General features: G+C 45.5%; 1 protein-coding gene across 1 annotated transcript; it reads left to right on the plus strand.

Moving 5' to 3' along the window:
• Nucleotides 1–2,906: 2,906 nt before the first annotated feature.
• LOC102121356 (putative protein SSX8) lies at nucleotides 2,907–10,844 on the plus strand. Its single transcript, XM_065538710.1, has 6 exons — nucleotides 2,907–2,975; nucleotides 3,461–3,575; nucleotides 4,266–4,361; nucleotides 6,205–6,254; nucleotides 8,227–8,362; nucleotides 10,744–10,844. The coding sequence occupies exons 1-6, from the start codon at nucleotides 2,907–2,909 to the stop codon at nucleotides 10,842–10,844; spliced, it is 567 nt and encodes a 188-aa protein (XP_065394782.1).
• The last annotated feature ends 5,978 nt before the right edge of the window (nucleotides 10,845–16,822 follow it).

Genomic DNA, 16,822 nt, shown 5'->3' on the forward strand with positions numbered 1-16,822 from the left:
GCCTCACCCTCTCAAAGTGTTGGGATTACAGGCATAAGCCACTGGGACTGACTCATTGAAATTTTTCTTTCTTTCTTTCTCTCTATCTCTCTCTCTCTTTTTTGGACAATATCTTGCTCTGTGGCCCAGGTAGGCAGCAGTTGCCGAATCATGGCTCACTGCAACCTCGTACTCCTGGGCTCAAGCAATCTTCCTAACCCAGCCTCCTGAGTAACGGACTACAGGCACACCACCCCACCTCGCTAATTTTATTTTGTGTGTGTGTAGAGAAAAGAGGGTATCGCTCTGTTGCCCAGGCTGGGGTGCACTGGCGTGATCGTGGCTCACTGCAACCTCTGCCTCCCGGGTTCAAGCGATCCACCAGCTGTGGCCTCCCAACGTGCTGGGATTACAAGAGTGGGCCACCGTGCCCGGCCCAAATTTCTTACGTTACTACAGAGTTCCTAGGAAAAATCCCATACATGAAAAAGTTAGAAACTGACAGGAAGGATTTGAGATGGCGCCTTGCTTCGTATACACTGCTTATTAAAACTGGATAACAAATGCACCGTAGGGGGTGGGGGGGGGATAGGAAAAATGGAAAGGTAAAATCAGCCCATGCGTACTCTGATTTTGAAAGAATCTAAAGAGAAAATCAGAGCATGCGTACTCTGAACTTGAAGTAGCCAATCCCAGGGGATGCTTTAGGCGGGAAAATCAGAGTCTCTGCCCTCGCTTTGAGAAGGTTCTGTCCCTGGAGCCTGGACTGAGAGACCCCACGTCAGCTTGGCTTGTCCCGCCTACTGTTCTGACTTCTAATTGGCCAGATGGAGTTCACTGACTGCCCTGATTGGTCCATCATCCTGGGGCAGTGACATCACAGAATATTTTCTCCTCCTCCAGCCACACTTTGTCGCCAACTGCTGCCGACCTCGCCACCACTGCTTTGTCTCTGAGGTAGGTTCTCTTGAAGGGACACCCTAGATGGGCCAATGGGGGCAGATAGAAAAGGAGGAAGCCTCCGTAGGGGCCTCAAGTGCTTGGGCTTCCCAAAGTCTTGAGGACTGAAAGACAACTAATGCCTTTCAGGGCGATCATCATGGAGGAGCCTCCCGCCTCGGCCTCGCGCCTACAGGCCTGTGCCATCCCACCCCTGGAAATATTTTTTCATTTTTGTATTTTAGTAGAGACGGGGATTCGTTATGTCGGCCAGGCTGGCCTCGACTGCCTGGGCTCAAGTAATCCTCCCACCTCGGCCTCGGGACTACAGGCACGCACCACCCCGCCCTCACTAATAGTTTTTATTTTTCATTTTTTTTAGTAGAGACAGTTTCGCCATGTTGGCCAGGCTGGCCTCAACCGCCTGGGCTCAAGCAGTCCTCCCGCCTTGGCCTCGGGACTACAGGCAGGCAGCAACCTGCTCCCACTAATATTTTTTATTTTTCATTTTTTTAGTGCAGATGGTTTCGCTATGTTTGCCAGGCTGGCCTCGACCACCTGGGCTTAAGCAATCCTTCCACCTTGGCCCTAGGACTACAGAAGTACACGACCCTTCCCACCCTTTTGTTTGTTTGGTTGGTTTTAGTAGAAACCGGATTTCACTATGTTGGCCAGGCTGGCCTCAACCTCCTGGGCTCAGGCAATCCTTGCACCTTGGCCTCAGGACTACAGATGTGTGCCATTCCACCCCTGCTAGTTTGTTGTTGTTATTGTTGTTGTTCTTTTTAGTAGAGACGGGGTTTCGCTATGTTGGCCAGGCTGGGCTTGACCTCCTGGCCTCAAGCCATCATCCCACCTCGGCCTCAGAACTACAGGCAGGAACCACCTCGCCCATGCTGTTTTTTTTTGTTGTTGTTATTGTTATTAGTAGAAGTGGGGTTTTGCTATGTTAGCCAGGCTGGCCTCGACTTCCTGGGCTCAAGAGATCTCTTGCCTCAGCCTAGGGACTACAGGTGAGCACTACCCTGCCCCCACCAATACTTTTTATTTTATTTTATTTTTTTACTAGAGGGTTTTGCTAGGTTGGCTAGGCTGGTATCGACCTTGTGGGCTCAAGCGATCTGCCCCCCTTGGCCAGCCAAGGTGCTGAGATGTTACAGGCCTGTGCCACCACCCCCAGCTAAGTTTTTTGCGTTTTTTTTTTCTTTCTTTTTTTTTTTTTTTTTTTTGTAGAGATAGGGATTTTGCTATGTTTCCCAGGCTGATCTCAACCTCCTGGGCTCAAGCGATCTGCATGCCTCGGCCTCTCAAAATGCTGGGATTATAGCCATGAGCCACTGCGCCTGGCCGCTTGCTGCAACTTGAAATGCCCCACATTCTCTCTAAGGGATGGCGGGCTCTTGTAGTCTCGGAGATTCTAGCTCTCTTCCTTCTAAAAATTTACAGGTAACCCAGTAATAGCCTCTAAATCTGTTCATATTAGCGAAGGTCATTTCTCTTCAACGGAACAGAACCCCCCCCCCCCCCATCCCTCTGCCTGATCAGATCCATTACCAAAGAGACCGTGTTATCTCTGGGAGTCACTTCCCTTCCTTTATTGAATGAGTGGAGGCATCAGAATGCCCACACTCAATAAAATTACACAGTCACGTCCCTGCCTCCCCAACAAGGGTCTGTACATCTTTCAGGGTAAGCCTAGCTCCAGGGAAACTACTAACGACATTGGCTAACCCCCTCCCAAAGACTCAAGACTGCTTTGCCCATAGGAAACCTGTCATCCCAATCAATACTTCTCCCAGAAACTCCTGGCTCCCTGTTTTCATCCGACTACTCCCCATGTCCTTACTCAGGGACAGATAAGCTCCCAATGGAGAAAAGGAACAACTGATTCCAGGTGACTGAGTGTGGCCGGCCTTCACTGATTTCTCCCTCCACAGGACCAAAGGTCTCAGACTGTTTCTCTTGCAGGTCAGACTGCTCCTGGTGCCATGAATGGAGACAACGCCTTTGCAAAGAGACCGAGGGATAATGCTAAAACATCAAAGAAGAGAAGCAAGGTGAGGTGATCTGGAGGGGGCATAGCAGTGGTCCAGGGAACAGAGTAGGGTGACCAAATTTCTGAGGAGGGGAGGACAGAGGTACTGGGAACAAGGAGCAGGGTCTCTGGGGAGATCTGGACCCTTGGGAGCCTCCCACCCTCACTCTGTCATCACCTAGTATCCCTGGAGACAAGTCTGTGACCCTGCACTACATTTGGCGACTCTCAGTCCATTCTGGAAGGTGGGAAGAGAGCCAGCCAGCAGCATTAAAGCCCTACTGTGTGCCATGGGAGAAGCTAGGGTAGGTCCCCCATGGTCTCTGAGTTAGCCATGGCATCAACCAGGACAGCTTATCATCCCCACTTCCCAGATCCAGCACAAGGAAGCAGCTCCAACTGAATGGCAGACATGCCTAGCTGAGTCACTGCCAAAATTCCTTTCTTTCTTTCTTTCTTTCTTTCTTTCTTTTCTTTTCTTTTTTTTTTTTTTTTTTTTTTTTGTAGGCCTTCGATGATATTGCCAAGTACTTCTCTAAGAAAGAGTGGGAAAAGATGAAATACTCGGAGAAAATCAGCTATGTGTACATGAAGAGAAACTATGAGGCCATGACTAAACTAGGTAACAGAAAGTTCTAGGAACAGACAAGTCTGGGGATACATGAGCATCACTTTTCCTGCCTAGGCTACTTCTTAGGCTGCAGAAAGCACCCCACATTTTCCTTTTGTGAAGGAAAAAATCGCAAGGCAGCTTCTGGGTGTTCTGCTCTTCTGTATCCTGTCAGGGCTGAGGGCAGGGACTGACCATGGTGGAGCTTGTACCTGGACCCTGCACTTTTCTCTCCCTTAGGCGTCTGTTCTGATGAACCCAACTGTCTCTGTGGCATCACAGCACATCTCCCACCCTACCTTCCTCCTCTCGGCTTGGCTCTCTATCTCTCTCTCTCTTTCTCTTTTAATTTTTTTTTTTTTTTTTTTTTTTTTTTGAGCCAGACTCTCACTCTGTCACCTAGGCTAGAGTGTAGTAGTGCAATCATAGCTCAATGCAGCCTCGAACTCCTGGGCTTAAGCAATCCTTCTGCCCAGCCTATGGATTAGCTGAGCCTACAGGCACATGTCACCATGCCCAACTAATTTTATTTTATATTTTGTAGATATGGGAGTCTCTCTATGTTACCCAGGCTCATCTTGAACTCCTGGCCTCAAGCAATCCTCCCACCTCAGCCTCCCAAAGTGCTGGTACTACAGACATGAGCCACCATGTCAGGCCTAAGTTTGTGTCTTAAGGAATAAACATTTTGCTTCTTTCTAGGTTTCAATGCCACTCTCCCACCTTTCATGCATAATAAACAGGCCACAGACTTCCAGGGGAATGATTCTGATAATGACCGTAACCACAGGAATCAGGGTGAGTAGATGGGAAGTGGCTGGAAAGGTCTCCTGAAGCCCAATTGCTTTTCAACTCAGCTACTTGGGAAAGATCCTCTGGCATTTGTTCCCTCATACACATCTGAGTTGAGTGAAAAAAAAAAAATTGAATACAGAAAGTTAACTACAGAGGCCATTCATAAAATTCTTAAACATGCAAAACAGTAATATGTATTTTCATGGATAATAAGTTAATGGTAAATACATAAAAACATAAATGTGAATAAAAAGCCATCAAATTGAGGAGACTGGCTGTAAATGGAGAAGGAGGGGGGCAGGGATTGGTGAGTGCTGCACAGACAGCTTCAGCCATGACTTGTTGATAGTGTGTTTTGTTTTGTTTTTGTTTTTGTTTTGGACTGGAGATTCTCTCTTGTCGCCCAGGCTGGAGTGCAGCGGCACAGTCTCAACCCACTACAACCTCTGCCTCCCAGGTTCAAGCGATTCTCCTGCCTCAACCTCCTGAGCAGCTGGGATTACAGGCGCCCGCCACCATGCCCACCTAATTTTTGTATTTTTAGTAGAGACAGGGTTTCACCATGTTGGCCAGGCTGGTCTCAAACTCCTGACCTCAGGTGATCCACCTGCCTCAGCCTCCAAAGTGCTGGGATTACAGCCGTGAACTACTGCACCCGGCCCGTTTATAGTGTTTCTAACATTCTGAATAAATAAATCAGATCTAACATAGTCATGGGGTAATGTTGAGATGGGACTGAACTCAACATTATTCCCCATACTTTTCTGTGTGTTTGAAATATTTCCTTTTTAAAGGACATGCTGTTCTTGCTAAACATTGTTAATGAATCAAAGGACAGTTAAGAAAATTTTAAAAGTGAAAAAAAAAAGAAAATGTTAAAAGTGTAGATCCGCCAAAAACTTCCAGAGATTGTTTCATTAACAGCATGTAGATACTGGATAAATATCTTAAGAGAGAGGGTGATGAACACATTGTGTAATAAAGAACACTGTTTCTCTGTACTTTATTAAAACCAAATAGTCTTCTCATTCCCAAACAACCCTAATTCTCCGTGATGAGCTTGGAAGTGAGTTTGAAAGAGTGATCCCTCATCCAACACAGAGAGCTTTCCCAATTGTCAGTGAGCAAAGATAACATAGGGTGAAAAAAAGACAGGTTCTTGGGTAGAGATCTTTGTACACTTCAGGACTATTAGGGGAACATATGTGTTTACTTGGTCTTCTGCTCTGACAATACAATCATAAGACAAGGTCAGAATGTCCAAACTGTCTCCAATAGACCTATTACTGCCCAAGTAAACAGGCCAGAATCTACCATCTCCCACATCACTATAAGAGATCTGAAAATCCAGTGCTTGAGCATCTGCCAAGTTTTTGACATTAAAGGAGTGTCTTTTTACTGAAAATATTTCAGAACCACAGGACTAAATCATCCATGGTTCATTACAAATTTAACAGCTTAATTGACATACTTATGGTATGTGCACTTCACCCATTTGAAGTGTACAGTGATTTTTAGTTGTTGCACATCTTGAGTGGATACAGTTCAGATTCCCAATCAATTTAATTATTTGGGAAAAAGTAAAAGATACGTAATGACATAAGATGAGACTGTGATGGGGTTTAACCCCCATTTGATAAACCATGAGATGGAAAATTCTGAATTGATGCCACAGATAAATGCACCAACCATGACTAAACATAATTCAGAAACAAATCTGAAATAACTCCTCAACAGTGAGTGGACTCATAACCCTCTGCTACAGAATGCCCTCATGTGACAGAAGTCTCTCTAGAGTTTGGAAATCTTTACCAACAAACAAAAATTCTGATGTATTCTCTTTCAGTTGAACGTCCTCAGATGACTTTTGGCAAGCTCCAGAGAATCATCCCGAAGGTGAGTATCTCTCAAATCTAAAGGACTAGAGAACCTTTGTCCCTTCATGGATGTGAACACTGGTAACAGTGGGAGCATATCAAAAATGCCCTCATTGCCTCCTTCTCCCCATGTCTATCACAACACCTGATGTAGCATCAACGGCTTGATAATACTAAGAGTTGTGATCCTTAATACTTCTTTTGTTTTCATACTGTCGCCAGATACTTTTTTAAGCAGTTCACGTGGATTAATTAATTTAATCCATAAGAAGACCTCTATGACGTTTCTGTTATTATCTCCAAATAGTAATGAATCACACACCTCAGCTGTCATCCATATAAAATCCATGTTGTTGGCACAAATCTTCTAAGTTCTCTGAGCTCCAGATTCCTGGTCCATGAAATGGAAGTAAAGAATCGTAGTTCGTGTTATAGATCATAATTATCAGCAAATTAATAATAAAATGAGGCTATCAGGGTACAGAGATGTTAAAGAATTTTCCTGAGGTGCAGTGGCAGTGGTACTCTAATCTAGAGCTCCAAGCCATTTAAAGCTCATTCACATTTGTATTTGTTTATGAAGTTCAGATGTTGCTCACTAGGGCTTTACCCCATAAGGCCTGCTGGTGCTTCCATTGAGACACCCACTCTCGCAACGGGAAGGAGCAGCTGGCCCCTCCTCTATTACCGAGGCCGCTCACTCACATGGCTTAGGAATCGCTTTGACTGTTGGCCCCTCCTTGAGCTCCTTGAGGGCCTTGTCTGTACCTGGGGCATCTGGGAAGCCCCAGTCCCAGCCCAGGGGATCCCTCAGAGGCCCCTGAATGAGTGATTCCAGAAGTGCAGATTCAACTCTGGTTTAGATGGTAAAGGCATCTGGGAGTTGGGTTGCCAGTGTGGAGAACGAATTCAAAGAAGGATCCAGAAAGGTATTCATTGTTATTATTATTACATTTGAACAATCTTTACAAGCTCAGAGAGGACTTTCCCTTAGTCTGTTTTACATGTATTATTTACTATTTCATAAGTGAGGAAGCTGAGTAAAAGGTAGCTTAAGGGCCAGGCATGGTGGCTCACGACTGTAATCCCAACACTTTAGGAGGCTGAGGTGGGCAGATCACGAGGTCAAGAGATTGAGACCATCCTGGCCAACATGGTGAAACCTCGTCTCTACTAAAAATATGAAACTTAGTGGGGCGTGGTAGCGTCTGCCTATAGTCCCAGCTACTCGGGAGGCTGAGGCAGGGGAATCGCTTGAACAGGGAGGGGGAGATTGCAGTGAGCCGAGATCGCACTACTGCACTCTAGCCTGGTGACACAGTGAGATTTTGTCCCCCTCCAAAAAAAGAAGAAAGCAGCTTAATATTGTTAGTCAGTAACACATCCCAATGTAACCAGAACTGATATGGGCACCACCTCACTGAATTCCACATTCAATGTTGGTGGCTTGGTAGGGTGTTATGCCATATCTGGTACTGCTTTGTTTGCTGCCTAGACTAATTTCAGCAAATCATTTCTTTCCCTCTCCCTTCCCTGTATTCATCTCCCCACAATACCTTTCCCAGCAGTGTTTTGTCCCCTCTCTTATGTTTTTACATTTACTCTCCCAGCAGCTGTCTACAAGCTTACATGGGATCCCTTATATCTTATAAAAGCTCTTCCTTTCGTAGACCTTGAGAATTCGTAGAATGCTATTTTTCTCCAAAGCTTCTGTGTACCACATTCTCAATGACATGGAGATTTCTGATGTTTGCACCAGTGTCAGTCTTAAAAGAGTGTGAAGATAAGCATTCTAGCCCTGGAAACCCCATTCATTTAGGCCATTCCTTTTGCTTCTGATCTCCCAGGTTTCTCTTATTTAGGTAAGTGTAACTCTGGCACCATTGTTGAGAACATTGATTAAGGTAATGCATGTGAAGACGCTTTGTAAGCTCAAAAGCACTATAGAAATGTGACTGATACTGTTTATCTGTGACCTTCACATTATAAAGATCATACCCAAGAAGCCAGCAGAGGAAGGAAATGATTCAAAGGGAGTGCCAGAAACATCTGACCCACAAAACGATGGGAAACAGCTGTGCCCCCCAGGAAACGCAAATACCTCTGAGAAGATTAACAAGAGATCTGGTAAGAGGAATCAATTCGGGAACAAGCCCTCTGGCTTCCCTGGCTATGTTCGGGTGTGTGGACTGAGTATGTGACATGGATCCCAGACAAACCTGGTCCAGGCTGGGCTGAGGAGCTCGCCCAGCTCCAAATGAGACATTAGACATGACTTCCAGAGACACAGACTGGAGTTGTCATCCATATTAAAAAAGCCATGTGACTTGGGGCAAGTCTTCCAAATTTTCTCAATTCCAGATTCCTAGTCCATAAGATAGAAATAAAGAATCATAGTTCATAAGTTGTTTGGAGGCGTTAAATTAAATCTAGAAGGCCTGATGACGTGAAAGGTGCTCAAGCAATTCTATCTGTGATTACCTGGGATCATATCTTACTCAGCTCAATGCCTGATACCCAATACAGGTGTACTTCAGAGATATTGTAGGTTCGGTTCCAGACCACTGCAATAAAGAGAGTCACACACATTGTTTTCCGTTTGTTTCACAGTGCATTAAGAACATTATGTTTACACTATAGTGTACTCTACTATGTGCAATAGCGTTATGTGTAAAAATGTACATACCTTAATTTTAAAATAATTCATTGTTAAAAAGTGCTAACAATCTTCTGAGCCTTCATTGAGTCACAACTTTTTGCTGGTGGAGAGTTTTGCCTCGGTGTTGATGGCTGCTGGCTGATCAAGGTGGTGATTGCTGAAGGGTGGAGTGGCTGTGGCAGGTTCTTGAACACAATGAAATCTGCCACATCGATTAGCTCTCCCTTTCATGAAAGATTTCTCTGTAGTATGTGATGCTATTGGATAGCTTTTACCCACATTAGAACTTCCTTCAAAGCTGGAGTGAATCCTCTCTAGCTGTGAAAGTTTTAGATGGCATCTTCTTCCAATAAAAAGGCTATTTTATCTATATTGAAAATCTGTTGTTTAGTGTAGCCACCTTCAGCAGTGATCTTAGCTAGATCTTCTGTATAACTTGCTGCAGCTTCTCCATCAGGGTTTGCTGCTTCTCCTTGCACTTTTATGTTATGGAGACGACTTCTTTCCTTAAACCTCATGAACCAACCTCTGCTAGCTTCACACATTTCTTCTGCAGGTTCTTCACCTCTCTCAGCTTTCATGGACTTGAAGAGAGTTTGGGTGTTGCTCTGAATTAGACTTTGGCTTAAGGGAATGTTGTGGCTGGTTTCATCTTGTATCCTGATCACTCAAATTTCTCTATTTCAGCAGTAAGGCTGTTTTGCTTTCTTATTCTTCTATTCACTGGAGTGTTCGTATTATTATTTCCTTCAAGAACTTTTCCTTTGCAGTGTATACTATTATTTCCTTCAAGAACTTTTCATTTGCATACACAGCTTGGCTATTTGGTGCAAGAGGCCTAGCTTTCAGCCTGTCTTGGCTTTCAGCATGCCTTCCCCACTCAGCTTAGCCATTTCTGGCTTCTGATTTAAAGTGAGAGACATGCAACTCTTCCTTTCTTTGGAACACTTAGCAGCCATTGTAAGGTTGCTAATTGTCCTAATTTCAGTATTGCTGTGTCTCAGGGAATAGGTAAGCCCGAGAAAAGGAAGAGAGATGGGGAACAGCTCATCGCTGGAGCAGTCAGAACACACAACATTGATCGATTACGTTCGTCATCTTCTGTGGGCACAGTTCCTAGTACCCCCAAAACATTTATACACAACATCGTGACTATAGTCAATAATAACTTAATTGTACATTTTAAAATAACTAAAAGGGTGTAACTGGATTGTTTGTAACACAAGGATGACTGCTTGACAGGATGGATACCCTATTTTCCATGATGTGATTATTACGCATTGCATGCGTGTATCAAAACATCTCACATACCCCATAAGTATAAACACCTACTGTGTACCCACAAGAATAAAAAACAAAAATTATTTTAAAAGACTAAGAAACAAAAAAATAATTGCAGTAATAACATCAAAGCTCACTGATGACAGATCACCATAACAGATAGAATAATAATGGAAAAGTGTAAAATTGGTGAGAATTCCCCCCAGAAAATTGCAGTATCTGCGAAGCACTATAAAAACGATGTGCCATAAAACAAGGTATGCCTGTGTGCCCTTAGCAAATACGTGCAGAACGAAAGGAGGTATGGGTGAATGTTCCCGTAAGTGAAGATGTTGGGAATCTAAACCTCACAACGGAAGGAGCCAGAAGCTAAAACTTTAATTGGCATTTGGTGTGTATTGGTGTGGGTCTAAGGTCTCAGCCTCTCTAAGCCAGAGAATGTGAAAAACTGGATAAAGAAGGCCCATGGGCACTTGGGAGCATGGAGGCATCTCCTGTTTTTGAGAAAAAAGAGCCTAACACTCTCCAATCTACCCAACCCTCATCTTCCAACTCTTCTCCATCATAGGACCCAAAAGGGGGAAACATGCCTGGACCCACAGACTGCGTGAGAGAAAGCAGCTGGTGATTTATGAAGAGATCAGCGACCCTGAGGAAGATGACGAGTAACTCCGTAAGTGAACCTTCGGCTCATCCCCCACATCCCTGCAGATGTGCTATTCTGTTACGGTACCGGTATCCCATCTTGTCACTTGTTCCCCAAATCATTCCCTTCTCATAATTTTCTGGGGTACATCATTGAGGCTGAATGCTGAGATTTCCCATGCTCTTTCTACTCCCTATCCTGTATATCCAGTGATCCTTCCTACACAGGATGCTGTGGACTCCCAAACCCCACGTCAGCCCTGATATGTGGGCCACATCTTCCTTTAGCCTAGGAATGGATAAACCAGGTGAGGAAGTCACTGTGGCATGAGCGGATGGTTCTCTTCGAGGAACCGTGGAAGGTGTGTGCAGGTCCCGAGGTAGGGCAGAATCAGAGTGTGCAGGTTCTACAGGTCAGGAGAAGTTGAGATTGAGTTATTGGGAATTGGGAACTCACTGTCACTTACCTTCCTTCTCTCTTCTCGCCTTAGCCTCGGGGATATGACACATGCCCGTGATGAGAAGCAGAACGTGGTGACCTTTCACGAACATGGGCATGGCGGCGGACCCCTTGTCATCAGCTGTATAGCAAGTGAAAGCAAGTGTTCACAACAGTGAAAAATTGAGTGTCATTTTTCTTAGTGTTCCAAGACTTCGATGTTAGCATTTCCATTGTATTTTCTTACAGTGTGCCATTCTGTTAGATACTAGCGTTTTCATTGCTGAGCAAGACATATTAAATGCATATTTCGGTTTGTGTATCTATGCACCTATCTCAGAAAGCAAGTATTGTCAGGTATTCTCTGCATAGAACAGCACTACCCTCCTTTCTCCCCAGATATGACTACTGAGGGCAGTTCTGAGTGTTTAATTTCAGATTTTTTCCTCTGCATTTACACATCACACACACGCGCACACACACACACACACACACACACACACACACACACACACACCAAGTACCAGTGAAAGCATCTCCCATCTGCTTTTCCCATTGCCATGCATCCCGGTCAAGCCCCCCTCACTGTGTTTCCTGTTCATCATGTACTTCCCTCATCCGATTTTCCTGTATCAGTCGCTGACAGTTAATAAACATTTGCAAACGTTCCCCAGTTGTTTGCTCCTCTCATTACTGTGCACACAGCTCTATGCACGTGTGTGAATATTTCTTTAGAAAAGATTCTTAGAAGTGGAATTGCTGCATCAAAGGAGTCATTTATTCAACAAAACCCTAATGAGTACTTACTCGTGCTGAGCGCTGTTCTAGGTGTTGGAGAGACATCAGGGAACAAGGCAGACAGATGTTCCTGACCACCATTCTAGAGGAGGATGTTTCCAGTTGTTGGCTGGTTTGTTTGTTTTTTCTAGGGATGGGGTCTTGCTCTCTCTAGGCTGGAGTGCAGTGGCATGATCATAGCTCAATGCCCCCTTGAACTCCTGGGCTCAAGCAATCCTCCCACCTTGGCCTCCTAAAGTGCTAGAATTCAGGCGTGAGCCACCGCGCCTGGCCTCTAGTTTTTATTTTGATAGAGACTATACACTTCAGTCCTGGAGCAGGATTCTGCAGCAGATGATTGGGCATCTTGGCCTTTGCGCTCTGAACGATTTTTGGGTTCAAAGCCTGGGACGGCCCATTTGGGAGTATGTGGGAGGAGACACAGATGAAATCATCATCTGGGGAATGTGGAGGAATGAGGAAGATATTTGCACGGTAGACCCTGTAATGGGCAGGGAATAGAAGAGTCCACTTAGTCTCCATGCAGGGGAGCAACGGTGGGAAATTCCCCTGGACAGAAGCATGAGACTGCCCATCAAGGGTCTCACCAACCAAGGGCCTGGAGGCTGGAGTGGGGACGATGGTTTGGGAATGGGACAGTTCTTTCTCACAGGTACCACTGCACGGTGCAGAGGGGAAACAGTTGTGGGGAAGGGAAGGGCAGAGGGGAGTCCATTTTTGAACAAACCATTGTGTGTGAATGGAGGCATTAAGGTTCCATTTACACACAGCGGACTTGAAACATCAGACCCAGGTGGAGGTAGGATTAGAGCTGTTTTGGCAGTCCATAGCCCATCACCTTGGCCTTCTGGTTCTCCCCAGCCTTTGAAGGAGGACACTATCATCATTATGCCTATACGACAGATGAGAAACGGAGTCCCAGACAGATGGTAGGTGTCTTGTCACAGGTCCCACAGCTGGCAGGTGCAGGAGGGGCTGAGTTTGGAGCTCACTGACTCTAGAAACATGAAGGAGGACAAGTGTGTGTGACGGAGGGAGGGAGAATTGAACAAGCCCAGGGTTCTGTCCCTAATCGCAAGGTAGAGGCTGTGGGTTAATTTACCCAAGACAACGAGTCCTCAGAGAGGGAGAGTGCAGGGAGGGAGAGGCAATCGTGGTCATAGTGGGGACAGTGGGAGACAGAGATATGCAGGGTGGGCAGAAGAAGGGCAGGCAAAGAAGCAGGGGAGATCCAAGGCAAAGTGTGAGCTGTCACAGCCACCAGAGGGACAGGGTGCCAGGAAGGAGGTTGTGGGGCTCCAGGAGCAGCAGAGGTTCCCCAGATCTGTGAGCATGCCCTGCCTGGCACTGCAGGAAGAGGTGGCTGCCACCCAGGTCAGTGTGGATGTACCTCTACCTGTGTCTCAGAGGAAACAAATTCTATTTTATCCCAACATGTTTCTGTGTTACACAAATGTAACATTCGGCTACTAAATATCGAGAGCCTTATCCTCCATGCAAATAGCAGAGAGGATACCCTGAAAGAGATACTGAAGGATTTGATTTTTCTTTCTCCCCGGGAAGATGGGATCCATAAGCTGGGTCCCCCAGCCCACAAGACAGGTGCAAGGAAGGGTGGTCGGAAGATTGTGAGTCATGACAGGGAACATTTTTCCGTAGGTTCCTTGGGTATATAAAGCTCCCTACTATCTGTCTGTCATGGACAGATAAAGAGTGAATGTGGTCCCCTCTCCACAAATGTGTTTCTCTCCTTCATTATTTCTGTGAAGGGCTGAAGATACACAAGTCCTGATACATTACCTTTGAGACAGAGTCTTGCTCTGTCACCCAGGCTGGAGTGCAGTGGCGATATCTCGGCTCACTGCAACCTCTTCCTACCAAGTTCAAGCGATTCTCCTGCCTCAGCCTCCTGAATCGCTGGGAATACAGGCGCCTGCCACCATGCCCAGCTAATTTTTTGTATTTTTAGTAGAAACGGGGTTTCACTGTGTCAGCCAGGATGATCTCCTGACCTCACGATCTGCTGGCCTCAGCATCCCAGTGTTGGGATTACAGGCGTGAGCCAACGCACCCAGTGATGCATTACTTTTTTGTTTTTTTGTGTTTTTGTTTGTTTGTTTGTTTGTTTATTTTGAGACAAGATCACACTCTGTCTCCCAGGCTGGAGCACAGTTCTGCAGTTTCAGCACACTGCAGCTTCGATCTCCCAGGCTCAACAGATTCTCCCAGTTCAGCTTCCGAACTAGCTGGGACTACAGGCACACACCACCACACCCAGCTAGTTTTTGTATTTTCTATAGAGACAGGATCCCACTATGTTGCCCAGGCTGGTCTCTATGTACTGGCTTCAGGCAATCCTCCTGCCTCAGCCTCCCAAAGTGCTGGGATGACAAGTATAAGCCACCCCACCAGGCCTTCACTTTCTTTAATGTACAATTATCAGAGTATCATCTTAGAGGCAAAAGTGGCTACTGCCAGCCAATCTGAGTGTGGTGTTGGAGGGGAATCTGGCTGATTCAGATGTTTCAAATGAACTTTTAAATTAACCTACCTGATGACTATCCTAAGGCCCTTTCTCACTCCATGTTTTTCTGATTCTGGGTTTGGAGTTTTCAGAAGCTTTGTTACAAAGAACATCTCCTGGCCGGACGCAGTGACTCACGCTGTAATCCCAGCACTTTGGGAGGCCAAGGAAGGCAGATCACTTGAGGTCAGGAATTCGAGACCAGCCTGGCCTACATTGCAAAACTCCTGTCTCTACTAAAAATACAAAAATTAGCCGGCCGTGGTGGTGGGCACCTGTGAATTTCAGTTACTGCAGGGGCTGAGGCAGGAGAATCACTTGAACCCGGGAGACAGAGCATGCAGTGAGCCGAGATCATGCCACTGCACTCCAGCCTGGGCGACAGAGTAAGTCTCTGTCTCAAAAAACAAACAGCATCTCTTGCCTACATTGATTTAAGCTATGGTCTTGTCTCCTTGGCTTTCTCTATCAGTCTGATCCCACCTACTCTATCTCCCAAGAATGCCTCCATATATCTGGTGGACCACTGACATGTTTTCTTATTTTCCTCTACTGTTAAGAATTGACCCTTGAAAACATTTTCTTCCCAGTTCGATGGAATGTTGAGTGGGGCACAGGATCTATCTGCTATCTTACTCCAATCATCTGTTTTAGATATTGTATGTATTTTTGTCACAATATGAGTGTAATTTTTCTCAATTTGGTTTCTAAATGGATAAGATTGGTATGTAGAAGCCCTATCTATTATTTTATGTATATAATATTTTGCTACCTGTCTGGGTGCAGCTTCCCCTGAATTTTGGCACAAGACTCAATCTGTTTTATTCTTCAAAATAAAACTGACAGGCTGGGTGTGGTGGCTCACACCTGTAATCTCAGCATTTACGGAGGCCGAGGCATGTGGATCACCTGAGGTCAGGATTTTGAGACCAGCCTGGCCAAGATGGTGAAACCCCATCTCTAATAAAAATACAAAAAAAAAAAAAATTAGCCAGGCATTGGTGGTGCATGCCTGTGGTCCCAGCTACTAGGGCAGCAGAGGCGGCAGGATCACTTGAACTCGGGAGGTGGAGATTGCAGTGAGCCAAAGTGGCACCATTGCATTTCAGTCTGGTGGACAGAAATTCTATCTCTAAATAAAAAGAAAAAGAAAAAAAGAAAATTCACTGCACAGGCAGTGGATAGTAATAAAAGGATAATTTATGGAAGATTTCATAGGGGAGACTGATGGAAATAAAGGAAGTATACATTTTACAGAGCTGAGTAGGTCACTGCAAAAATCACCAGAACTGCCTTTTTCTCCAAAAGTACTACCCATAAGCTATTCTACTACTGGTTCTTCTAGTCCTTTTCTCTATTCCAATTCCTCAAATTGTCCTTTTCCTTACTGGGATAATTTTCCTCTGCCCAGATCTGGGTCCGCCACAACACTTAACACTGTCTTCAAGTGTGTGAATTCCCATTGTTTTAGCTCAGGTTCCCAAGGAAACAGGCTATGGGCCACACAGGACACCTCTAGACAGACTATACTGAGAAACCATGCTTGGAACGGTGCATGGGGAGAGGAGAGGAGAGGGAATTTACATACCTGGCTCTCACTCATGGCTTTTTTTTTTTTATTATTGGTCAAAATTTACCCCACAGGCACAAGCTCCCCCACACTTCTAGATTGCATCATCTGCCCCTTTGGCAGCTGTCTGGAAAGCCGGATCCCACACTTTGAAGTGTAGTGTTTCATACAATCCAAAAGTGGTAGCAGAGGCCAGGTGTGGTGGCTCATGCCTGTAATCCCATCACTTTTGGAGGCCAAGGCAGGAAGATCATGAGGTCAGGAGTTCGAGACTAGCCTGGTGAGCATGGTGAAACCCCATCTCTACTAAAAATACAAAAATTAGCCCAGCACAGTGGCACGTTCTTGTAATCTCAGCTACTCGGGAAGCTGAGGCAGGAGAATCGCTTGGCCCTGGAAGGCAGAGGTTGCAGTGAGCTGAGATTCCACCACCGCACTTCAGCCTGGGCAACAGAGCAAGACTCCATCTGAAAAACAAAACGAAACAAAGCAAAACAAGCTATCAAAAGAGTGGTAGCCAAAACCAGAAAGTCCAGGCATGTAGCTAATTGGCCTGATTGTACAGCAGCAGGCAAGGGTGAAAACTAAATACTCCCAGGCAAGTCCTAAGTTCACCAAGTAATTGGAGTACCCATCTGTGCTAGTTAATTGCCCTTATCTGAAGGAAAAAT

This window comes from Macaca fascicularis, chromosome X (genome assembly GCF_037993035.2).
Source record: "Macaca fascicularis isolate 582-1 chromosome X, T2T-MFA8v1.1".
Lineage (NCBI taxonomy): Eukaryota > Metazoa > Chordata > Mammalia > Primates > Cercopithecidae > Macaca > Macaca fascicularis.

What these genes read in the sequence shown, in the direction of transcription:
- LOC102121356 (XM_065538710.1), top strand. Translation starts at nt 2,907, where the DNA reads ATGAATGGAGACAACGCCTTTGCAAAGAGACCGAGGGATAATGCTAAA. An exon ending in CATCAAAGAAGAGAAGCAAG is followed by an intron (nt 2,976 to 3,460) that starts GTGAGGTGATCT and finishes TTTTTTTTGTAG; the next exon opens with GCCTTCGATGATATTGCCAA. An exon ending in TGAGGCCATGACTAAACTAG is followed by an intron (nt 3,576 to 4,265) that starts GTAACAGAAAGT and finishes GCTTCTTTCTAG; the next exon opens with GTTTCAATGCCACTCTCCCA.